The following is a 26012-nucleotide window of genomic DNA, read 5'->3' as shown; positions in this document are numbered from 1 at the left end:
TTTTTAAGAATATCATTGTATGTTGTGGTTGAAATTTTAATGTAAATTAGATTAGATTCATGTTATCGATCATATGTTATGGAAGGTGGTATATATAATATTTAATTAACTGTTGTATACATGTTTGTATGTTCATGTTGCTTCAAAACAATAATTAATTAAAAATCATGGATATGTCATATTATCCATGTAAGCCTTTTTTAAAATGCAAATTGTCTATCTTATCACTTTATATTTTAGTATATGTTTAACATTTTAATTATAATAATAAGTGTTTTTTAAAAGTTTCTTTCACTTATTAATAATAATAAGTGGTTTTAAAATTAATAAGCAATAATTATAAATAATAAAATCAAATTACATGGATATGTCATATTATCCATGCAAGTCTCTTTTGAAATGCAAATTGTCTATCTTATCACTTTATTATTTAGTGTATGTTTCACATTTTAATAATAATATTAAGTGTTTCTTAAAAGTCTTTTTTATCTTATTATTAATAATAAGTGGTTTAAAATTAATGAATAACAATTTTAAATGATAATACCATCAAATTATAAATTACATTTAGCTATAAATAAATTGTATTTTAAATGAACATCATTATTGAAATTAGAAAATGATCGCAAAAGTAAAAATATAATTAATCAATAATAATAATTGTTAAAAATAACACTAAATAGATAATTATATTTAATTATATTAATGAGGAATGTGGGTTGATGTCAATGAATATTATTGTTCAAAATAATTGAGATTATATATATATATATATATATATATATATATATATATATATATATATATATATATATAAATTAGTGTAAAAATATTATCTCAAAGTTAATATCAATAACATAACCATTTTAAACATATATATTTTCAATATTTTAACAATATATTTTTAATCTTCGTTGCGCAACGTACGGGAATTCGTCTAGTATACTTATAAAGGAAACATTTTTCCGTTCACCACATTCATTTGAAACTCTCATGATGCATTTTACTCAAACCATATTCATTTGAAACCTCTCATTTTAATGAATACCACTCAAATGTCTCTTAATAATGATTAATCATCCAAAGGTTTTATAACTTATATAATATGTTTAATAAGAAATTAATGGATAGTATACTATAAAAGCCCAATATTTTTGAGTAGACACACAAATACCAATCACATACAAAATTCATAAAGAAAACAAGTTTAAAGGTTTTTGTGTTGGTTTAAGGGTTTTAGACCATTTTTCGAGTCATGTTACTATGCTAAAGTTTTTAATTTGTAAGTTTGTTATATACTAATTCTTTATTTTATTTTATTTTCTTGGTTTAATTATTCTTTTAAGACAATCATTGTATGTTGTGGTTGAAATTTTAATGTAAATTAGATTGAATTCATGTTATCGATCATATGTTATGGAATGTGATATAGATAATATTTAATTAAATATTGTATATATATTTGTATGTTTGTGTTGCTTCAAAGTAATAATTAATTAAAAATCATGGATATGTCATATTATCCATATTATCCATGTAAGTCTCTTTTAAAATGCAAATTGTCTACCTTAACACTTTATATTTTAGTATATGTTTAACATTTTAAGTATAATAATAAGTGATTTTTAAAAGTTTTCTTTCACTTATTAATAATAATAAGTGGTTTTAAAATTAACGAACAATAGTTATAAATAATAACATCAAATTATAAAAATCATGGATATGTGATATTATCCATGCAAGTCTCTTTTGAAATTCAAATTGTTAATCTATCACTTTATTATTTAGTATATGTTTCATATTTGAATAATAATATTAAGTGTTTCTTAAAAGTCTTCTTTAACTTATTATTATTAATAATAATAATAAGTGGTTTAAAATTAATGAACAATAATTTTAAATGATAATAACATCAAATTATAAATTACATAATGTTAGCTACAAATCAGTTGTATTTTAAATGAACAGCAATTAGAAAATAATTGCATAAGTAAAAATTTAAATTTATCAATCATAAAAATTGTTAAAAATAATATTAAATAGATAATTATATTTACTTCTATTAAGAAGGCATTTTTTCTATCACCAAAATCATTTGAAACTTCCATGGTGCAGGTTAATGTTCATTCCACTTACCACTGAATATTTTTTAACTTATGATACTTAATGGTTCTTATGACACCAATTGATTAAAATTGATATATATATATATATATATATATATATATATATATATATATATATATATATATATAGTTCACAATGGTATATTTTTATTAGAATGGTTTAGAGAGTTGTGTGAGTGGTTGAGAGGTAAATTAGAATGTAACATCTCAAGTTCAAGAATATAAGTTCGGGGTGCTATGTGTAAATAAAGGAGTAGACTCGACGATTAGGTGTCTTAACTCGTCGAGTCAGAGCGGGTCGTGTTAAGTGACCCGACTCGCCGAGTCGGCGGCGGGACTCGACGAGTCGGTGCTGGGAAGAGAAAACCCTAATTTTAGGGTTTTCACCCTATTTAAAGGACCTTATGTCCTCACCCCCAGCCTCTTTGTTACCCCTTGAGAGTCAGTAAACCCTAAAATCATGTGTGAGCCATTGGTGAGAGTTTTGAGCTTTGGAAGGTGATTCTAGTGAAGGAAACTTGTAGATCAAGAGGCTAGCATCAAGGAATTCGTGTAGATCCAGAATCTACTTCATCTTGGGCACATTTTGGAGGTAACAAGTCGTTTCCTTGAGCTCTTCCTTTCTAGATCTATTCTTGGATGATGATTTGGGGCTATTTAGCATGTTTGGAATCCATTTCGGGTTTTGGGACTAGATCTGGGGTTGCAACTTCAGATCTAGACTTATCTGATGGGTTTTGAGCATTCTAACACTCCTATGTGTACATGCAACCCTAAATACCTTGGATCTATGTTTTCTCTATTATACATGCAAATATGATTATCCAAGGTATTATCCTAACTAGCATACAAAAACATTGATACTAGGATACTAAAATAGATAGAATACATACCTTGTTGTTGTTGCTTGACTCCATGAAGCTTGAGAGCCTAGTGCCCCAAGTGTGACACCTCAAATGGTTCACACAACATCATGAACTCTTGGAATAACCATGAGAAGAAGACATACATGTTCAAATCGGCTAGCCCTCAAAATATGTATCACTAGTGCCCATTTCTTGAACTAAAGGGGTTCTTATATAGTGTGGCTATTAGGGTTACACCATGTAACTCATGACTTTACCCATTCCTTATGCTCCATGGGTTTTAACCTCCATGGAGTATCCATGGATCACCACATGGGATAAACCCAACATAAAGGAATCTTGGATCATAAGCCGACATATATAAGAATGAATGATTTACACAATCAATCCCCATATATTTAATTAGTCTCTTTTTGATCACTAAATTAAGTCCAAATTAATTCTTGATCAATACTAATTAAATAACATGATTTCATATTAATATATTAGAACTTATAATATATTAATATGTCACAAAATGTCTTTTCCTCATAAACGGTCTATCCAAATGTTCCGATGCCATGCAACCCAAATGGACCATGCCGAGTCGGGTCAAGTACATACCAATTATAGTTATGGACTTAGACACTAATCCAACAGTCTCCCACTTGGATAAGTCTAAAACTATTATTGCATATGACTTCAGGAACCAACTGGCAATCGTAGCTCTCAAAAGCCGCTGTCGAACTCTGACCTTGTAGATGAACTCTGACCTTTGTCAATGACTTGTCCATTAGATAAGGGATCATATATTCCTCCATTCTAGATATCATATGGACTGAGACATGGATTATAATCATTCTCTCTATCCATTTGTTGTTTCCCGATTTCCGATTTATGACGACTGACTAATTGAACAAATCAAATCACTCCTGGCTCGGCCGAGCACTTCCATTTGTCATCATCAAATCATCGAGGGGCCCACAGATATCGCTTTTATCCCGAAGGTAAAAGGAATGGATAAACTTCGACTCATATGGCTTGTTCTACTACTTGTTGAATGATACACAAAGGCACGTTTTATAACACCGAGTTACCGAATGCGTTTTCGTGCAATCAATGTACAACCAACTCATAGTAACAACTCATATCTCTAGGTTTGAAGAATATAAGATATTATCGTCTCATGATCACTCGTGATAAAATCCATGAAGTGATTCCAATGAGCGCGGATTGAATCCAATACTCAGAACTTATGAGCACTCATGAGTGTTGTAGCCCCTTGTCCAACATCTTAGACCTCTACAAGCCAAACCATGACAGTCTTGATTCATATCTACTTCCAACATATGACCGACTGTGGATAGTTTGAATAACTTAGTCAATCCGGAAGAACGACCTAGTTATTCTGGAAGTCAAAACATGCAAAATGAAACACAATAATAATAGAATCTAATATGGTATCAAAACCTATGAACATAAATAAAACACCTTTTATTTATCACCATATGATTACACATTATTCATTGTATATTGTTTCAGCTATCAACTTTATTCTTGAATTTAAAACAATAGTTGTCCCATGCTCCAAGCATGTACACTATGTTTTCTAAACACTAGTCATGCCATACACCAAGTATGCATACTATGTTTGTCTATGATCTTCACTTTGTGAATTAGATCAATTGAACATAACTCCAATGATCCTCTTTCACAGTCCCAAATCCTTACTGCAAATGCAAGAATTCCAAATTCATGCCATTTACTGAAATCTGTTAGATTCTAAACTTATATGCATTGATCATCCTGTAATGATTATGCACAGAGTCAGAAAGACTTGACAACAACCATTACAGAGCATTCCAAGGAGATCAACTCCTTGGAAACATCCTTCTTGCATTAAGTTTCCTAATCTTACACAGATTGAATAATTTCCAACTTTGAAACATTTCCATATTCCATTTTGACTATCACTTCTGAACAAGAGTTGCCTCCTTACAGATTATGTCAATATGGTCCTTCTAGAATTAACACTATACTTCCAACTGTCCTTGAGCAACCAATCTTTGGTAAACCTTAGATTGTCCTCGACAATTGCTTAATCCTTTTAGTCATATCCAGTTCTAGACCTTTTCCCTTCTTAATGCCCCAGGCATTTGGAAAATTTTAGAAAGGATAAATATAGCACATGTAATCGATCCTATATCCGAAGCATATCGGACACGAGTCATGATGTCTCACATAAAGACTAAACCGGTCTTTTGCTATAACATTTCCATTTCTATTTGCCAAGTTCTCATAATTCAGATTATGAAAAGGGATGCCGTAATCATAATCGAATTTTAGAACGCAAATAATGGACCCATATATAGAATTTCCTTATGTTGAGTCATTCCAACATGAAATTCATATATATATCCTTGACTAAATACGACTTAAAACCTCAATCTAAGCTTTTAGAATTGAAATGAAGTATAATTTCCTCTCCCTTAATTATAGCAAAACAACTTTTTCAACCCCTGCAGCCTCACGAATTGAAACTTTTGTTTTCTATAATTAACATTGCTAACTTGCAATCTTTATCATAATTATCATGCTCCCACTAACATGATGATTATTAGCATAACACTCATGCTCCCACTAGCTTTGACATGTAATCAGAAATCAGCTGGACTTCTAGAAATCAATACTTTGTTGACTTTCTTACCAAAGTTCAGATTTCTGATACTAGATTGCTTTGATAAAACTTTATCAATATCATACACCTTATCTTAGATAGCTCACAGGTGTGTCTAAACAATTTTAAGAACTATGAAAAGGGATGCCGTAATCATAGTCTCGATTGTTTAGACCTTTACCACTTCTCACAAGTCCATGTTAGTGTGCTGGTTAACCACACACGCTCCACTAACGACTTTGAGAATGCAAATATCACAATTGCTATCTAGCTAAAATCTACTTAGTGAAAGTGTTTCCTCACCATCATTTTCATGAATCGGAGAGAAACCTTATGACACTTAGATTTTATGGTGTATGAGTTCCTATCCATATGAATTTTGTCAAAACCATAATCACAAGACAAGGTTACTGACAAATCCACACTTATATGGATTAAACTTGTGCAATCTTAAATTCTTGCCATTTGGCAGCTCAAGGGCCTGCCATTGCTTCCAAGTAGCTGTGCAACCAATTGAGAACTCTCAGAACTCCTATGCAAAGCCAACTTGAATAGGCACAGACATGTCGATACGATAGGTTATAAACCTCAAGTCGTGTGCTAGTGAAGAACTTCAGGTTTTATTCTTGATTAGTTCTTGAGACTTTCAAGACCTTTAAGACTCCCACTGTCCTCTTGACATATAAGACTTTCTTGTCAGATATTCAAGAGATAGTGTGGATTCTAATCAAGACAAACACTTCACACAATTGGCCTTAGTTGGTCTTTGTTTTATCCAAAACATCACAACTTACCAATTTCAAATGTACAACAGTAGAAAACTTTTACTCTTACATTTGACAAGTGTTTTAAACCTTCTTTAAGACATGTCACTCAAGTTACAATCTTAGAGTATAACTCTAAGAATTGTTTTTGGAACGAAGTATAAATCATCTTCTTGATTTAACCACTTCAACAATTCATAGCTCCTCTTCTTAGCTACCAGAATGCACTTAGAGGATGAATTGTGATAAGGTCTCTTAATCATTAAGATGATTATATAACATGATACTAAAGTACTCTCCCATCTTTTCAGATTTGAGAAACTTTTATCTTTCTGCCTAAGTTGATTCTTCTTATTCGCTCTGCCATACATTAAAACCTTTTCCAATGTCTCAGAATTACACTTAAGCTTGTAAGTATAACCATATTTACTGAATTTTAGTAAATAATGACGAATAGTCTTAACGATTATTTGTGGTGGGCTTGATCAGTGCACAAGAATGTGTACTCGATCCTTTACTTGACTCACACATCCATGTGAACAAGTAGTTAGTCTTAATTTTTCCAATGCTTGAAAGTTCTTATTCATCATGCTATACAACTTGCATGATTCCAAGTTTCTATCCAACTGAAACTTAGGTGATGAGAATCTTTCCTTATTTGGTAAATTTAGACACTACCACAAATGAAAGAATCAAATTCATATTTCCACTCTTGCTCTTAATGGAATCTTATAAGCAACAAAAGTTTTCACAAATGCCATTGTAAGGATATTTTAAAATAAATAAAATCAAAAAAAAAATTCTTTTATTTTAAAACTTTGCGGAAAAACTATCCTTACAATGCAAAAGCACATGAAAACTTTGTTGTTATTTATTCCTAAGCAATATATCATAACTCTTAAGAAGTAGCTCAAGAATCCGATCTTCAAACTATGCGATAGAAATCCATCTATGCCATCAGATTCAGCATATTCTTTCTTTAAGTTTCTTCACCTTTTCTTTGATTCTTAAAACATCAACATGTGACCCAGTCACATCATGTATCAAGAATCTCAGAATAGAAACTTAGTAGAGTTAGATAGTGGACTTTACCCGAAGTAGAGTCAAACTTATTGACTTTAATATCCTTAGGTAAATTTGGCAGCTTCGCAACCAATGCCCCTTTCTTTGGCAATAGACCCTTGATCTCAGACTTAGCCGTTCTCTTTACCATTTGGTCAACCGAGTTGACTATGGCCGATCCCTTTCCATTGGGAAGAGAGAGCTTTACTGGATATCTGATGTCATCATTGTCAATGTCCATAAAGTTTTAGGAAGTTGATCTTAGCAAATAGATAAGATCATTAAGGGTCTTGTCATAGTCTGTTTCATAGGAGTCCCAAAGGAACTCACTATGTGACTTAGAAAATAGTTGAGTCACCAACTTTCTCAAGACTTTGACACCCAACTCTCCCGGCTTGTCAATATCTGACTACATCTCCAAGATGTGATCACATATAGACCTTTGCTTGAGTGACCTTAAACTTTTCAGGAACTTGTGGGTTAAGGAGAATAATTGGAGGAGGTGAAAGAAGTATGATTTCCATGGGACATGATCTTCATTTAGGAAAGCTTGTTTCAAGAGATTTGGGAAGATCATCTTTTGGGAGATATTCAAGAGAGTTGATTTAAAGTCCTTAATATAACACCCAATATGAAATATTAAGGCTAGGACCCAACAACCTATTTATAACTGGAAGAGGGATGCCGTAATCCAAGTTATAAAATAGTTGAAGGTAGGTAAATGACGATTTACCAATTTCCACCATGAAAAACGAAATATAATTAAGTTTTAATTGGATTTGAAACTCCTAGATCTTTTGAGATACATTGAACTTTCAATGGCATGTTTGAATCTCGATTGTGCCCTCTCAAGTTTGTGACTGGGATGCCGAGGATCACAAACAAGGTGTGAATAACCATGCAAATTGACTTGGTACCCTTAACTTTATCACCTAATCGATGTGCCGGTTAACCACACACGCTCCACCGATCTATAATAGAGTCAAGTTACCCTTTGCCACTCTTACTAGTCCTTATTAGTGTGCCGGTTAACCACACACGCTCCACTAATGACTTGGTAAGGTACAAAGTGTAATTTCATGGGTTAGCACCTTTTCACATTTTCCTAAGTAACTAAGATTGGGAATGTACAAGTGTTTAGTTACTTAGTATTTATCATTAATACTTTTAATGAAGGGAGAATTATAGTCCTTTCCTACCCGTTCGGCTAACGACCCTCCACCAGTCAAGGAAGCGGTGGGTGAGAGTGGACACCCATTAAACTGCCATTTTATAGGCAGTAACCTTATACCCCCCTTATAGACCGGCTTCGTGAATGAGGCCTACTAACGGTAAGATTGACTTTAGCTTATACATATCTATATAATTAAAATTATAATAATAGTATAAGGGTTTGAATTTTAACTTTTAAAATTCTAAGGGCTAACTTGGAATTAAAGTATTCATAAGAGAAAACTTTTCAAATTCCAAAACTTGAGGGCAAGTTTTGAAACTATTCAAAACTAATTAATTCCATAACTTATGTGTTCAAAGTAGTTTTAATTAAAAAAAAAAAACTCTTCAAGTTCCATAACTTGAGGACAAGTTATGGAAGACTTTAAACTAATAAAAGAATGTAACTTTTCTTTATTTTGTAATTTATGGAATTAATTAAGGTTACACATTTTATTACTTAATGAAGTGACTCTTGAACCTCCATAACTTGAGGACAAGACTCTTCATTTTTGTAACCATTACCAACTTTTATGAGTTTTATGAAACTTAAATGTGACTTTTCATATAACTTGAGGACAAGTTACAAAAACACATTTTAGAATCAACTCTTAGATTAAAATGGATTGAAAACACATAATCAATTAACTTTTCTATTAATCTAAGCAACTCATAAGAACAAGATAATTTAATCAAACTTTTTCATGTAATTAGCCTAATCACTAAACTAATACAAAACATGAATCTATTGACAATTATCTTTGAAATTGGATTAGTATGAACATTACCACATCAAAAACAGGATTATAGGTTCAAAAACAGCTTATGGTAATGTTCCTAGTCCATTTCTAGCCAAAAAACTCGAATATATGCTGTCAGGGCTCCTACTCGTCGAGTGTATCAACCTACTCGCCGAGTAGGATGATTTTCTTCATGGACTCGGCGAGTTCATCAGTGGACTCGGCGAGTCCAGTGCCCAGAATGCCCGAAATTCGACTTTTTCAGCATTTTTCAGCAATTTGCATCAAGTATAATTGAAAACAAGCCTAGGCTCTGATACCACTGATGGGTTTTGAGCATTCTAACACTCTTAAGTGTACATGCAACCCTAAATACCTTGGATCTATGTTTTCTCTATTATACATGCAAATATGATTATCCAAGGTATTATCCTAACTAGCATACAAAAACATTGATACTAGGATACTAAAATAGATAGAATACATACCTTGTTGTTGTTGCTTGACTCCATGAAGCTTGAGAGCCTAGTGCCCCAAGTGTGACACCTCAAATGGTTCACACAACATCATGAACTCTTGGAATAACCATGAGAAGAAGACATACATGTTCAAATCGGCTAGCCCTCAAAATATGTATCACTAGTGCCCATTTCTTGAACTAAAGGGGTTCTTATATAGTGTGGCTATTAGGGTTACACCATGTAACTCATGACTTTACCCATTCCTTATGCTCCATGGGTTTTAACCTCCATGGAGTATCCATGGATCACCACATGGGATAAACCCAACATAAAGGAATCTTGGATCATAAGCCCACATATATAAGAATGAATGATTTACACAATCAATCCCCATATATTTAATTAGTCTCTTTTTGATCACTAAATTAAGTCCAAATTAATTCTTGATCAATACTAATTAAATAACATGATTTCATATTAATATATTAGAACTTATAATATATTAATATGTCACAAAATGTCTTTTCCTCATAAACGGTCTATCCAAATGTTCCGATGCCATGCAACCCAAATGGACCATGCCGAGTCGGGTCAAGTACATACCAATTATAGTTATGGACTTAGACACTAATCCAACATTATCTTGGTCCATGGAGGCATAAAGTATAAGCCCTTTAGCTTGTTTGTGAGCATTCTTGTCTTGAACCTTCTCTCTAGCTTGTATTGAGCCAAAATCACCTTGCATGCACGTAAAGTTGGAAACTTTACATGTAAAACTAGCCCTAGGAGTCCAGATCTATGAGTTGGAAGCAGTGGGATGGACTGAAATTGTCTGAATGAGGATGACTTAAGTGAACTCGGCGAGTCTGTTCTTGGACTCGACGAGTCGGGTCGCAAACCCTAACCCATCTGGTTATGATAAGGATCGGTGAGTTGAGTGGTGACTCAGTGAGTTGGCCAGGCTAAGACTCGGGGATTGATGAACTCGACGAGTCATGGGGTGACTCGGCGAGTTGAGTCGTGATATGAGGATTTTCTGAGTTTAGGAACTCGGCGAGTCAATGGGCTGACTCGGCGAGTAGGGTCAATCAGGAAGGCTGACTTTGACCAGGACTTTGACTTTGACCAAGAGTTGACTAGTTTGACTTCCAAGGGTATTCTGGTAATTTAGGCACTTACAGATATGGTTTCATCAAAGTGTTAGGTGGTGGAGTTTGTGGCTGTGATCGGGGGACTTGATCTTACCTCTTCAGTTCGGCATTGCAAGGTGAGTTATCCTCACTTTATCAACAGGGTCTAAGGCACCAAGGCCGGCCCTTTTTCGGATTGTGTACTTGTACTTGCTTGATGTGCTTATTGATCTGTTAGATCGGCGTCCTGGTAATTAGGACGGTATTATGTTAGTGACCGGTTTAGGTCGGTATCCTGGTATATAGGATGATGTTATGTCAGTGACCTGGTTTAGGTCGGTATCCTGGTATATAGGATGATGCTATGTTAGTGACCGGTTTAAGTCGGTATCCTGGTATATAGGATGATGCTATGTCAGTGACCTGGTTTAGGTCGGTATCCTGGTATATAGGATGATGCTATGTTAGTGACCTGGTTTAGGTCGGTATCCTGGTATATAGGATGATGTTATGTTAGTGACCGGTTAGGTCGGTATCCTAGTTAGGATGTTGCTATACTATATGATCTGCTAGATCGGTTTGTTTATCTATGGACTGTTATGTGATTATCTGTTATATATGCACATAGTTGTTTGTTTGGGGGTCGGGTTGAGGCGGGACCTGCTTCGTGCTGTAGGCCAACATACCCAGGGCGGACCAGATAGACTGCAGGCCCAGGAGGGTTCCTAGTCAGGCCGAAGTCCCGACGAGTGGACCAGATAGACTGAAGGCCCGGTGCGGGCGGTCCAGTCATACTGTAGACTCAGAGAGTGGACTAGGTGGACTGAAGGCCCGGTGCGGGTGGGCCAGTCACACTGTAGACTCGAGATGCATGGTTGTTCTGTATTTGTTGATATGATATGATTATGGTTATATGAGGTTGGTATTTTGGGGGTAACTCACTAAGCTTTCGGGCTTACAGTTTCAGTTTATTGTTTCAGGTTCAGCGGATGGCCGCGGGTAGGCGAAGGCGTGACCGTACACTTCCTCGATTGACGATTATGATTTCTGGGAACTCTGATGTATAAACTATTTTAAAGACAAATTGTAATAATTGAATGGTTTCAAATGAATTAAAAAGATTTAAATTGGCTCGAATTTTATGGGTGTTACATAGAAACTCCATACAAAAAGATTGTCGATGGAGAGAATAAGTAATAAGAAAGAGGAAGATGGCGATGAGAATGAAATATGAATGTTTATGGTAAGAAATATTGCTTCATTTTCTTCTTTCTTATTATCCAAATTTATACTGTATAATTATGATTTTGGTTGGAATGAAAAATATTATATATGAAGATGCTCTAATCATTGCCGCTAGATTCACATGGGTAACAAGACTGCTTCACAACAATACAAAACAAGAATGGATAATGGAGTTTGCAAGATGGTGCAGGTTAATATTCATTCCACTTCAAATTGTATAACTAGACTTTTAAAAAGATTCATTGGGTGTAATTTCTAGGATGATGTAATGGAGTGCATGTCGTCGTTTAATTTTATAGGTCTTCATGTGTGTGTTGGATGTTCGCAATCGCTTACATGGAAATGGTCATATAGATGACAATTATGTAGTTGATAAAGCTTATTAAAATTGATTTTGTTATATTCCATAAAAATGGTAAATTTGAGTTGTTGATATATCATTACAGTCTATTATTTGATTATAAATCGTTTAATCATTCATGATCTTTTTAAACGAGACGTTTATGATTTAACTGTAAGGTAATTAAAAGTGAAATAAGATTTAGCTATTGCAATTTGCACCTCTAATTTTATGTTATGCTAATGGAAAGCACAATGACACGAGACTCTCACAAAATACAAATCGTTTAATTTTTTTATAAATTATGTTTTATAATAATATATGAGGGCTAAAACTCATTTTGGATTTTATAATTATTATTAGTCTGGTTAAAATCTATTACAGAATATTTTGACATCAATTATAAACATCTTTTATTTATAATTTTAACTTTTCCTTTAATTCGTTGTCTTACGTTATCAATAATTTTTATGGTTAATTGTTTTTTCATATGTTGTAATAGTCAATCAATTTATTCCGTAATAAAAAATTAGAACCCCAATATCGAAAATTTTAGGAGTGGTTTTGAAATATTAAAAACGACATAACATATTCCAGGATCGGTTCCAATATTCTAAGGTCATAGGTTCCAATTTTAATAGGCCTATATATAAAAAATGACCAAAACCTATAGAAAAAATTATAAATTTCAACATATTTTAACCATATATTTGTTTTACTGCGCAACGCGTGGGAATACGCCTAGTATATATATATAAGGACGAGGAAAAGTAATTTTGTAAAAAATAAAAACTAAATTTTTAAGAGCTAGTTCGTAAAATATAGTTCTAAAAACAAGTTTACAAGAAGTTGTAAAATATAAAAAAATAAGTCTTAAAAATCATGTAAAAACAAACTTAAATAAAAATTTATGCTAAATTCGTAAAATATAAAAAAAAAAAAAATCGACAATAAAAAAGGAAAAGTTAGGCCAAAATGAAAAAATGAAAGTTGGGCGAGACAAATATATACTAGACTTGCGCGTTAAAAACATAATAAATTAAACTAAAAGTAACGGAAAATTTTGAGGGTATTTGGCAAATAAGCTTATTAGCTTGTTGATGATTAAATGACTTCTAACCCATCCGATATTGTTTTTTTTTTTTTTTTCAGGTTGACAGTCCTGTCATAGACATAACTGAAATTAATGAATAGTTTACGGGTATGTTATATTTGTCGTTTAAAAAATAAATTAATAAATAAATAAAACTTAATCGCAGTTTCATACCGCCATAAGCTAAAGAGTGTTTGGATAAAAACAACTTATAGTGACAGAAAACCGCTAATAAACCATTTTTTTATAAGTTATATCACACTAGTTTAGAATACGTGGAACCACGGTTGGATAATCAAATTTTTTTGCTTTGAAGATGCGTCAACCGGGTTGGGTGTCTTCTTTTAGAAGAATTCCGAGAGGGGGTATAGAGGATGAGTAGTGGTCAGTCTTCTCAGATTTGATCTCCTCGGTTGTGCTCTCTTCGTCTGCGGATAAGTGGAGTTGGTCCCTTGATGGTTCCGATTCTTTTTCTGTGTCTTCTGCTAGAGTAGAAATTCATAAACATCTTCTTATTGTTTCTGATTCAACTACTAGATAGTGTCGCCTTACTCCTATAAACGTTAATGTTTTCGTTTGGCGCCTCTGTTTGAACAAATTACCTACCCGCTATAATTTTTCTTACAGAGGGATGGAGATTACTTCTATTTTTTGTCCCATTTGCGATCAGGAAGTTGAGACGGTCACTCATCTATTCTGTGACTTGGCTATCAATTTATTGAATCTTTTATGTATATGGTGGAATGTTCATATGCCATCCTTGTTTTCGGTTCAAGATCGGATTGTTTGGCTTGGCTCGATGCGCTTGTCTTCGTTGTGTCAAGAGTTTATGGAGGTTGTTTTTACATTCTTTGGTGGTCGATTTGGTGCTTTACAAATTCTTTTCTTTTTGGTAAAGTTAAGACTAAAAAATCTTTGTTGTTTGATAAGGTGGTTTCTCAAAGTTTTTGTTGGGCTAATAGTAGATGTCGTAAAAGTAGTGTTAATTGGGTTGACTGGTTGCATGATCCACTATTGTCTATTGATTCCATGTAATTGTTACTTTTGTCTAGCTTATTGCTAGTTTTTATAATATCTTTGTCGTTCTAAAAAAACATATTATATGTGAACGACTCATACCGTCATACGTAGGAATCGACGAAGCTTCGATAAAAATAAGCACGTAAATATAAAAAAAGAAAAAAAAAAGTTGAAACATAGACAAACTCGAAATTATACCGACACGTATATAAAAAAAACAAGTAACAAAAGCTCTATATTTACATCAAAAGGTTGATACATTGAATTTATACCGACACATACATAAAAATAAATATATAAAAAATACTTTTTTTATATAAGTTAACGAAGGAAGGAAAATTAGATTATATATAGTAGAGTAAATTACACGAATGGTCCCTATGGTTTGAGATAATTTGCGCGTTTGGTCTCTAACTTATTTTTTTAACTCGGAAGGTCCCTATTGTTTGTTTTTGTTACGCGTTTGGTCCCTACTATTTATTTTTGTTACACGCTTGGTCCCTGTCTTACCTAAAAAAACTATTATTTAAATAGAGAAAAATGGTGGGGTATGTAAGATAAGGTGAGGGGTTGAGGGTGTGTTTATTTAAATAAATTAAAAAAATCAAGGGAAAAATAGTATTTTTAGATAAGACAGGGACCAAGCGAGTAACAAAAACAAACAGTAGGGACCTTCCGAGTTAAAAAAATAAGTTATGGACCAAACGCGCAAATTACCCTAAACCATAGGGACCATTCGTGTAATTTACTCTATATAGTATGATGATATAAAGAAAGTTTAGAAAATAGAAGAAGAAAATTAAAAGGGATTGAAATTGCCAAGTAAGTAAAGTAGGGCAAATAAAAAAATGACATGATTGAAATTGCCTAGTAAAGACAAAAAGAGAAGAAATTTTATTTTTTTACAGAAATTGCCATAGAAACCTTTGAAATGATTGAAATTGCAAAATGATTGAAATTGCTAAGAACAAAAATAAATAAGTAAATAAAGGTTTATAGAAATTGCCGTAGAAACCTTTGAAATGATTGAAATTGCAAAATGATTGAAATTGATAAGAACAAAATTAAATAAGTAAATAAAGGTTTACAGAAATTGCCATAGAAACCTTTGACATGATTGAAATTGCAAAGTAACGACAAAAAAGAAAAATAAAATTACAGGGACTAAACTTGTCAAATAAAAAGAAAAAAAGAAAAAAATAATAAAGTTAAGAGGTACAAACCATACCAAACAAACCAACGGTTTTTAATAGTAAGTTAATATATGTTTTCTATTGTAATCGGCACTGTCTAGTCCAGCGGTAGTTTAGAATTAAAATAGATTTGCAGTTAAAATAAAAAATAAAAAAAATCGGCACTTAAATTCACCCATTTCATTGGATCCTACAAAGATATATTTAAAAGGAAGATCCTATGAACACATAAACAACATAACAAATTAAACCAAAGTCCTGAGCTACCTTCACAAACTTGTCTTACCACAACATGACAAAGGATTCAAAGCATAACAATGAAATATATTTTGCTCATAAGAGATTAAAAATGTAAAAGTATAAGTACTTGGTGAAGAATTGCAGAAGCACGGTTTAACACACTAACCTCCATATTTTTCTCTTACTACACGCATATAAAAACCAAATTCATTTATAAGAAATCAGCCTATTCTTTATAATCACAAGGTTATAACGTATTCATATTTGTTCAAGAAAACATTTGATCATGGCATTTCATCTAACACTTGTGCAAATGATATTAAATAGTACCAATAAAAATGATGTAACAAACCTAATTTTAGTAATCTTTATTGTAATACATATATCATACACATATACCCTTTTACCCTTTGGGTGTTGAGACTACACAAGGGTGTCTACATCTAGTGAACCCAATGGAGGTTCAAACACGAAAACCAAACAACTCAAAACCAATACAAAAATAGAAAACATTACAAGTGATTTACATGGATCCACATTTCGTGAGATCAGTGTCATTCCGTTGTCTTTACCAGTATCCAATGATGATGATGATGATGATGATGATGATGATGAATCATCTATTTGTAGTAATGTGGGGCATGTCATGAAACCATAAGCTATGCCAGTGAACACTGATCCAAAATGTGTCCTGAAAACATATACCCAATCAATTTAGAAATAAAGAAACAAAATACCATTTTTTGTTGTTTTGATCGAATTAAACAAACATAAATTATAAAAAGTTGACTAACCAATCATCAATTGGGCCATAAATTGATAAAACAAAGCCAAGTGCAGTAGCAAAGATTGCCTTCTGATACATGCTTTCCAAAACATTCTTCTCAATTGCATCTTTGTTTTGATATTGGTATATAAGCCAAGCTCCAATGATTGCAAAAACTGGTCCCTTAGAAATTCAAATTTAATAATTAATTACTCAATTTATATTTTATACAACCAGAATCTCATAAGTCATAAACATGTTTCTTGTTTACTTACAGTTCCACCAACAGTAGGATCAGGGGTATGAAGAAAGCTTGTCAAATTACCAGATAGCCCTCCAAGTATGTATATCAAGAAAAAGGTAAACGGGCCATACGCCCTGCAAACTTTTGGACCAAATGTGAGCAAAGCCCAACAACCAAGCCCAATATGAAGAATCCCCGTGTGCTGTGATAGATACATTTTAGTTCTTGTTGTTACTATTCTTGATTACATTTACATAATTTTTATGTCACTTGTATGAATCGTTAGAGATTTTTTTTATAAAAAAAAATAAAATAAATAAATGGCACGAACCCAATAATTAGTCAATCTTGTACCAGAAACATTGGTGTCAACAGCCTCCACCATTCTCCATATAAGATCAAGTGATTGATCTTTGCTCCATAAAGTGCTGGAAGTGAAAAGAGTTCAAGATCCGAGTTCTTTATTGGACTTGCAATTTCAAACAGATAAACTGCAATGTTTATGGACACCATCGTGCATCTGCAATAACAAGAACAAGAATTATCAGAGAAATTAATGAAATTGAAAAGTAATAGTAAATGGGAAAAAGATGTTTCATGCTTTACATCATGTAGAGACCCGAAGTTTCATCAGAATCACTTTTTGAATCGACTTTTGTTTGGGTTTCTTGTCTGTTCTTGACAGGATATATTGTGGGTTCAGATCGAGGACTTATATTGTGTGAATCTTTGTGATTCATATCGTTCTTGAATTTCTTAAAGTAAGAATCCAGTGATCTTAATTGCTTCTCTCTAGAACTAGATACTAAAGGTTTCTCCCTTTCTGATGCATTCGGGGAGATATATCTTGAAAAGTTTGAACATTTGAGCATGGTTTTGTTTGTTTTCTTGAAAGTGGCAACAGAATTATAGCAAAGATTCGTGTTCTTGAGTTTGTGGTTTGAAACTGAAGAGATGCCTCCGATAACCTCTTGATCATTGTTTACAGTTCGGTGTTTGTAACACATTTTGAAGCATATTGGAGCCATCGCCATGTGGTTCTGAAAAAAAAAAGTAGATGAAACAATTATTGATATTTGAAGATACTGATTTCATGTATCTAAATTACGAAACTTGCGATAATTAACGTATTTGTAAGTTAGGAGATAAAAAGAAAGAAGCTTATTCACGCATATTTACAAACACTTTGTGGGCACCAAATAAACAACCAATATATCTGACACAAGATTGCTATAATGTAAACGTATTACGTATATGAGTAGAGCTGCTGCATACCCGGTTGACAAGGAAGAATGGAGCTTTTTGAATTTAGTGATAAAGACAGGGAGTTACGAGTGAGCTTCCATTAATGGAGTTGTCGTTGCGATTACAAGCATTTAAACGTTAATGACGGGTACATAAATCGAATAGGAACAGTAAGATAGGATGGAACCTTATCGCTTGTTTATCCATTGAGCTGCTACCACGTAACCTTTTCATTCAATCTCTGCCATTAGTTTTGATTCTTGTGGGGCTGGAGTTGCACACTCACTGTCTGATTTTGACTCCCGCACCCGCTATTATCTTAAGACAAATAGGTACCATAGACAACTAACCAACAAGTTACCAACCGAACAAATAAAATTGGTAGCCAACTTTTTTGGTAACCAATATATTTGACTGGTAATACCATACCAATTAAGTAATCTTGATATGGTAACGGTATAAAATTTTGAATACCACGGTTGTACAATACCAACCAATATATATATATATATATATATATATATATATATATATATATATATATATATATATATATATATATATATATATATCAATTCTTAGTATTTTCATGTTTTAATTAGAGTAACAACTATTAGTCTTGGAATTACTAACATAATTGAGTGATTGGCAATTCTTTTTATACTTATTATTTTTTGAGCACTTGATGAGTAATACCAAACGAATTATATTACACTAAAAGCGAAAGTAATACCAAAAGAAGGGATGAACGTAAGTCCACAACTTCATCTCAAATTCGCGTTTAAGATGAGTTTTTGCCCTTAATTTCCGATTCTCGCAATTCTTCTGTAATTGGCAATTTCAAGTTGTATTAATTAAAAAATTTGGTATATACCAATACCAATTTGTACCAACCAAATATGTTGGCAGCCAAATTAGTTGGTACCAAATATACTTGGTACGGTACCGGTAACTAAATTACCATGTTAACTATAATTGGTACGGTATACGGTTTGGAGGAAAAAAGATCGGTACCGTACCAATTTCACCCCTAATCTTAAGACGACTAATACAGGGCCTCGTGTTGACGTGTTATGTTGTGGATACGGTATTATCCGTTTATACTTTATAGCCAGATAAAAAAAAATCAATGTTATTGATTATTGATGGTTGTGAACATATCTTAAATTTTAATTTCAATCCTTGAAAATAACAATGAAATTATGAGCCATTTGTTTCATTTGTTTTGTTAATAGCGACATGAAATAAATAGTAAAAGTGGTATTTAGCTACGTATAAAAAATAAAAAAATAGTTTTTAGGTTTTAAAAAAACCAAAAAAAGTTAATAATACAAAAACCATTTTAAGTGGTTTTTATGAAATTTTAGTTTTTGGTTTTTATTTAACTTTATATATTTAAAATCTAACAGTTATTTTTTTCTAAATACTTCTATACAAATAAAATACAAATAAAAGCTAAAACTTTCAAGTTACAACTATCAACTACCAACTTCTATTTAGCTTTACCAAAAATGTCATGTTTCTACCTACGTAGACAATAATGTAACATTTACATCATGGGAACTTTTTTTATATAATTTTTTCGTTTCAGATCGTGCTATATCATCAACCTGAAAAGTTTAACCTATATTCACAATAAAATAAATTTTTTCATATAAATTAGCGTTACTTCAATAAAATTATGTTGTAAATTAAAATAACTACGTAATTAATTTATTTACTATGTCCAAATTATCCGTTGTCTTTGCTTATTTTTAAATCTTACAATAAAAAATTAAAAGAAGTTGATATATATCATTATTGATTTGTGCCAACTAAACATGTTGGTAAGCAAATATATTGATATCAAGTATACTTTGTACGAACTGATAACAATTTTTTTAGGCTTTAGGGTATGGGAGGATTCCCACGCGTGAAATGTTGATGTGGTGGACATGTCTGCTAGTTAACACCGCCCCAGGAGCGAGTAGGTGTGATGTTGAGTGGGCAGCTTCACTAGAGATTTGATTGTCTAAAGCTTTTTTTAACCGTTTGGCTTGACAAGTTAAATGGACTTTATTTTGATATAATTAACAAATAACTTGTGATATAGTTAATATAACACATCCCCTTGTAGTTGATATTGACAATGTCCTTAGAGGCATTAAATCATTCCCTAAAGGAACCTCGGATGGGAGAGATGTGTTGAGAGCTCAACACATTTTGGATGCTCTTTGTGGAGAATGTTTAGCTATAGGTAAAGACCTCATGCGTGTTATTACACATGTGGTTAATCTATGTCTAGGGGAAGATGTCCTTCGAGTCTGGCATAATTTGTTGCATCTAATCCTCTTACACTGATCTTAAAGCCTGACAATGGAATTCGACCTACTACATTAGGTACTATATGGAGATGTTTGGTGTAACACCCTGTTCTTGGACGTTTCTTAATTCAAGGTTTGTGGGTTGTAATTCGATCAAGTGAAGACTTTGGGCTTTGAGGAAGTAAAGTTTAGACCTTATTGAAGGTTGATAATATTGGTTATGAGATCTAGGCCCTTGTTTTGTGTGCTGGAACCAAAGGGTAAAATGGGAAAGTTATATTTTGGGATTTTTTCATGGATTATGGTTTTAGTTCGACGTGTGTTAAGACAAAATTAACTCGATAGAATTGTGAGTCTCTTCAATACCTTTTCGCACATATAAAGAACGTCGAAAACGGAATTGAAACGAATAAGTTATGGTTGTTTGAAGTTGAATCAGGAGTTGGGGATTTTGCCCTACACTGGGCGTAGGAAAGTTACGCATGGTGTAGATGTTGAAATCAGATCGCGAGGTTAATGACCTTTGCATGGTGTAGGGTATCCTACGTAGGGCGTAGCTGCTACTAACCAAAATCCTAACCCTAAGGTTTTGATCCCTGTTTAAGGGCTCTAACTTCTTGGAATCCCTCCCATAACTAGCCTTCATCACCTCATATCGTTCCTTTGAAACCCTAGCAAACAATTGTGACTTTTGGGAAGCCTTTTTGTGATTTTGGGAAAGCTTACTAAGCTTTGTGCTTACGATTATGTTTGTGGTTTTAGATACTTCTGATACAAAAGGGAAGGGTCTGACATGATCGCAACACATCCACCCATGTTCCACATTTTCTTTATGATTTGGATTTGTATTCTGATGATTACTCTCTTTTGGCATATTTTGTTTGGGTTTGTTATAAATACTTGCTGGTTTTCGACTAAATTAAAAATGAAAATTTTCACATGTTTTTGAGACGTTACAAAAAAATCGAAAAGGGAAAAAAATAACAACGTACTTTCAATGATTTGTGTATAAAAGACGATAAAATGAAACTACATTGCTATAATAGGGTAGAGATAAAACAAATAGCAACATAGTTCCAATGATTTTTTATATCTTAGTGAGAAAAAAATTTCGAAAAAGGGAAAAAAATAACAATGTACTTTCAACGATTTGTGTATAAAAGGTAGTAAACTGAAACTACATTGCTACAATGGGGCAGACAACAAAAAGAAAAAAAGAAAAATTGAGAATTCCGCAGAGGAACAGGTCATTCCGCGAAGCACCTCTGCGGACTGCACTATATGCTCTGCGAAACCGTTCTTCCCCAAAAACAGAAATCAAGGATTTTTTTTGTTTTTTTAATAACGATACCTTTCACAAATTTCTCTACTAATCGATGAAATATCGCATCTCATTAAAAAATTTAGCTTAAAACTAAATAAACTGCAAAAACATAATACAAAATGTCGAAAATCCATACCTGATCGTCGTATCCATTGGCAAAAACGCTTCCTTCGTTCACCGGATCCATCTACCTTCGTCCGGAGGTCTCGACGATTCACAAACACAAATCCACCAGAGGTATCGATGAGGGAGGAAGCAGCGGAGGTCAGCGAAAAAGCAACAAAGGTCAGCGAAGGTCCACGAGGAAGCAGCGGAATTGGCCAAAATCGGATTCAGAATTGACTAGCTTACGAGGATTCTACAGAGGTGTTCTGCAGACATCGTTAAGTTCTCTGCGGACTTGTTAATTTTACAAAAATAACCCTACGTTATTTACAAAAATGTCATTCCACGAAGGACACCAGTATTCCACAGAGCCCGTGAAGGTCCCTTCTACGAAATACATGTCTATAACTGGAAATTTGATTTTTGTAACTAAATTTTGAAATTCTCTCCAAAAAATGTCTGGTAATGGCAAAATCTCTATTTAGAATTACTACTTAATAGAAAATTATCTGTTTAGTATGTTGAATGACTTGATATTATCATCTTTACCATATATTTACCATATATTGAGATAAGCTTTGAATTTCAAATAATTATTTTCTAATAAATATAATATATCTAAGTCTGTAAAATTTGAATAAAGTAAGCAACTTTCCTTTCCTGTAAAATAAACCTTATAAAAATTTACTCCCATTCCCATCTATTTTGTGTGCGATTTCTAATTTTCTCTATCGTTCGTGTAACGGGCAGCCACCTTCGAGGGTCACCCACCGGTTCCTTGCTCCGTCGATTAAACGTCCGGCGACGGCTGAATCTCGTTCATCCATCCATACCTCACGCAGAAGTTCCTAACGATCATAAGTATCTTCTCTTTCTATTTTTTTTTATCCGCTAGGGTTTCGATTGAAAATAGAACATCGCGTTTATTGTTTCTATGATCGTTCTTCTTTCATGATTAGAAATCGATTTTGTAGTGTACATTGTTTTATGGTAAACTACATGATTAAAAATCATCAAGTGGTTGTGGTCCTTGCATTCGAGAGTAAGTTAGGGCATTCCGATCGGTAACTGCGGTTGGCGTAATATTAGGCTTGTGAAGGATTGATAATGATCATCTTCCTATCGCAGCAAGCTATCGATGTAGAGAAAGGGTGTGCTACCATCAGATCGAAGTTATTGTTTTGCTTCACTATTTTCTGTAGCATCAACGATGGATTAAGCCGATATCATATGATTGCATGTTGAAACAGGCCAAAATTTGGTAACACGCCAAAAGTTTTCAGGCTTTATAGGTTCAATTGGATGTTAGGCATCAATATGATCCCTTGACAATTACCTATCTTATCCTTCCATTAGTGTACATAGGGATTTGTTTTAGTTTTACTTCTTTTCAACTTCCTTCTTTATTTGCATAGTCAACTTCACAAAGACATCTATCTGAATGAATGAAAAAGAATTACATCTCTTTGTGGAATCAATTTGTTTGCTGTATTCATGATTCACCATTCTTTTTCCAGTGAGTTCTGGTTAAGTTGCTACGTAATTATGTTGAATTTCATATCTAATTCCACTTATAAGAATTGCCCTAATCTATGGTGGAATCTCCCATGGACATCAAAGAACCTACTGTAAATAAAGTTCGTGTGTTTAAGTTTAACATCATGCAAATGCATGATCCTGTTCAGTCTTGACTTGGTTTCTTACTATGTTAAAATAAGAAGATTTTTCTACAAATTTAACTATGGTTCTTATGCTTTCTACAGGAACCATGATTAGGTTGTTTAAAGTCAAGGAAAAGCAAAAAGAAGAGGCTAAAAATGCAAACGGAAATGGATCCTTTAAGAAGCAAAGTGCAGGGGAATTGCGTGTTCATAAGGGTAAAAGTGTAAAACCTTTTATCTATATAATTTTAAGCAACATAAAGACTTTATATCTTGTAATTCTATAAATACTAATATATATGCTTACATTTAACATGTTACATTTTCTAGACATAAGTGAACTAAACCTACCAAAATCATGCACCATTTCATTTCCAAATGGCAAGGATGACTTAATGACTTTTGAGATCACCATTAAACCCGATGAAGGGTATTACATGTACGTTTTCCTTTAAATCCTTTTCTTTTATAAACTTTCCATATACATATATCTTGCTTTATAACTTATATGTGTTTGTTTATGTGTTAGGGGTGGGAAATTTTTGTTCACTTTCAATGTTGGTGCTACTTATCCACACGAGGCGCCAAAAGTCAAGTGTAAAACAAAGGTACAAAAAATGTATTCTTCTTATTTATTATTTGAATATTTATTTTTTTGTTAAAGTTACACATTGAGAAATATATATAAAATATCAGGTGTATCATCCTAATATTGACTTGGAAGGAAATGTATGCCTCAACATCCTACGAGAAGATTGGAAACCCGTCCTCAACATAAACACAATTGTTTACGGATTGTATCATCTCTTCACGGTATGATTACTGGCATGCAGTACTGCCAGTACTGTATAGTTTACAGTACTGGCATTACTTGCATACAATACTGGCAGTACATAGTACTGCCAGTATCTGCAAATGAAAACCTTAAAAATATTTATCTATATTTTTAAATAGATATGTTATAATTAATTAAGTTAAGTGTATACAGGAGCCAAACCATGAAGATCCTTTAAATCATGAGGCTGCTGGTGTTTTAAGGGACAACCCGAAAGTGTTTAAATCAAATGTCAGGACAGCAATGGCTGGGGGACGTGTGGGAGACACATATTTCACAAAATGTATCTAATAATTTTCGGTTGGTGAATTTTATTAAGCTAATTATTATTAGAAAGTTGACATTTCAAAAGACTTGACACAATTGAAATATATGAAATTAAGTTGGATTTACATAAGGGTTTATGTTATTGTTTAACAACGAATTTTTTGTATGTTGTTATTTAGTCTCATATTTAGTCTCCAATAGAAGGTTGTTCTGAAATCTCAATAATATCGGAAAGTAAACTATAGTAACATCTAACTGTTGATTGGTGATCATAGATCTATGAAATTAGTCAAAATCTTCAATCTCTCTAAAGTCGAACTCGATTGAAGATGTGTGATATCAACGTAAAGAAGCAACCATGAAATCTCTTGTATTAGATAAACACTAAACCCATATGTCATTGTTATCATTGGTTTGGAATCCATGAAGCATTTGGATGAGTGTCTTTTGCCTTACTAACTCTTCCTAAGTATATTAACCTAATCCAATCCTAATATCAATGTGCCCAAATAGAACCGATGTAAAACCATATACCCTTTATTATTCTCAAGAGCACAGATTTGAAGAATAACTTCACATAATTCCACAAATCCTTCCAAAATTACATGCATACTTTGTTCCTAAGAACCATAATAGCATCTCCAACTCATCCCTAAACTCCATTTACTTCTCAATTCTCCTCTAACCTTATCTCATTTCTATCTCCATTTTGGGACGGATGAATAGTTTTCCACCAATACGGAAGAACACTATTCATTTCTTCCAAAATAGAGTTTGAAGTTTCATTGCCGATTTTAGTCTCTTTTTTTTTGTTTTATATATTTCTAGTTTATTTTTATCTACTAATTATAATTTAAATGTAATATTTAATATTTATAATATTTTGTTATATATTAAATTTTATTAATTACTTTTTTTTTTGAAAGAGAATTTTATTAATTACTTATAAATATAAAGCTTGTTTTTTATGTATCAAATTCATATAAAAATTTAAATATATATTGAAATTTTAAAACACACTTACAAAAGCTTATCTGAAAGTGTGTATGTATAATATTTCTATAAATACATGTATAATATTTATTTAAAAGTTTGTATGTGCAATATTTATATA

At 32.7% G+C, this 26012-nt stretch overlaps 2 protein-coding genes across 4 annotated transcripts; one reads left to right on the top strand and one right to left on the bottom strand.

Annotated features, from left to right (window-relative positions):
* Positions 1–16492: 16492 nt before the first annotated feature.
* Positions 16493–18564, bottom strand: LOC145160194 (Rhomboid-related intramembrane serine protease family protein). Of its 3 annotated transcripts, none has more exons than XM_079079302.1 (6): positions 18434–18564; positions 17765–18198; positions 17513–17678; positions 17190–17360; positions 16943–17097; positions 16493–16839 (listed from the first exon to the last, which is right to left on the bottom strand). In XM_079079302.1, the coding sequence occupies exons 2-6, from the start codon at positions 18190–18192 to the stop codon at positions 16572–16574; spliced, it is 1188 nt and encodes a 395-aa protein (XP_078935428.1). In that variant the 5' UTR covers positions 18193–18198; positions 18434–18564; the 3' UTR covers positions 16493–16571. The 3 variants fall into 3 exon arrangements, with proteins under 3 accessions (XP_078935428.1, XP_078935429.1, XP_078935430.1); XM_079079303.1 differs by having other exon boundaries at positions 18409–18529; XM_079079304.1 differs by lacking the exon at positions 18434–18564 and adding an exon at positions 18338–18412.
* A 4280-nt stretch (positions 18565–22844) lies between these two features.
* LOC145160193 (NEDD8-conjugating enzyme Ubc12-like) lies at positions 22845–25028 on the top strand. The gene is made up of 6 exons (XM_079079301.1): positions 22845–22996; positions 23899–24012; positions 24127–24235; positions 24326–24404; positions 24493–24609; positions 24785–25028. The coding sequence occupies exons 2-6, from the start codon at positions 23904–23906 to the stop codon at positions 24920–24922; spliced, it is 552 nt and encodes a 183-aa protein (XP_078935427.1). The 5' UTR covers positions 22845–22996; positions 23899–23903; the 3' UTR covers positions 24923–25028.
* The last annotated feature ends 984 nt before the right edge of the window (positions 25029–26012 follow it).

This window comes from Lactuca virosa, chromosome 2, assembly GCF_052849685.1.
Source record: "Lactuca virosa cultivar CGN04683 chromosome 2, Lactuca_virosa_CGN04683_v6, whole genome shotgun sequence".
NCBI lineage: Eukaryota > Viridiplantae > Streptophyta > Magnoliopsida > Asterales > Asteraceae > Lactuca > Lactuca virosa.
This window is presented reverse-complemented; position numbering and strand designations above follow the sequence as displayed.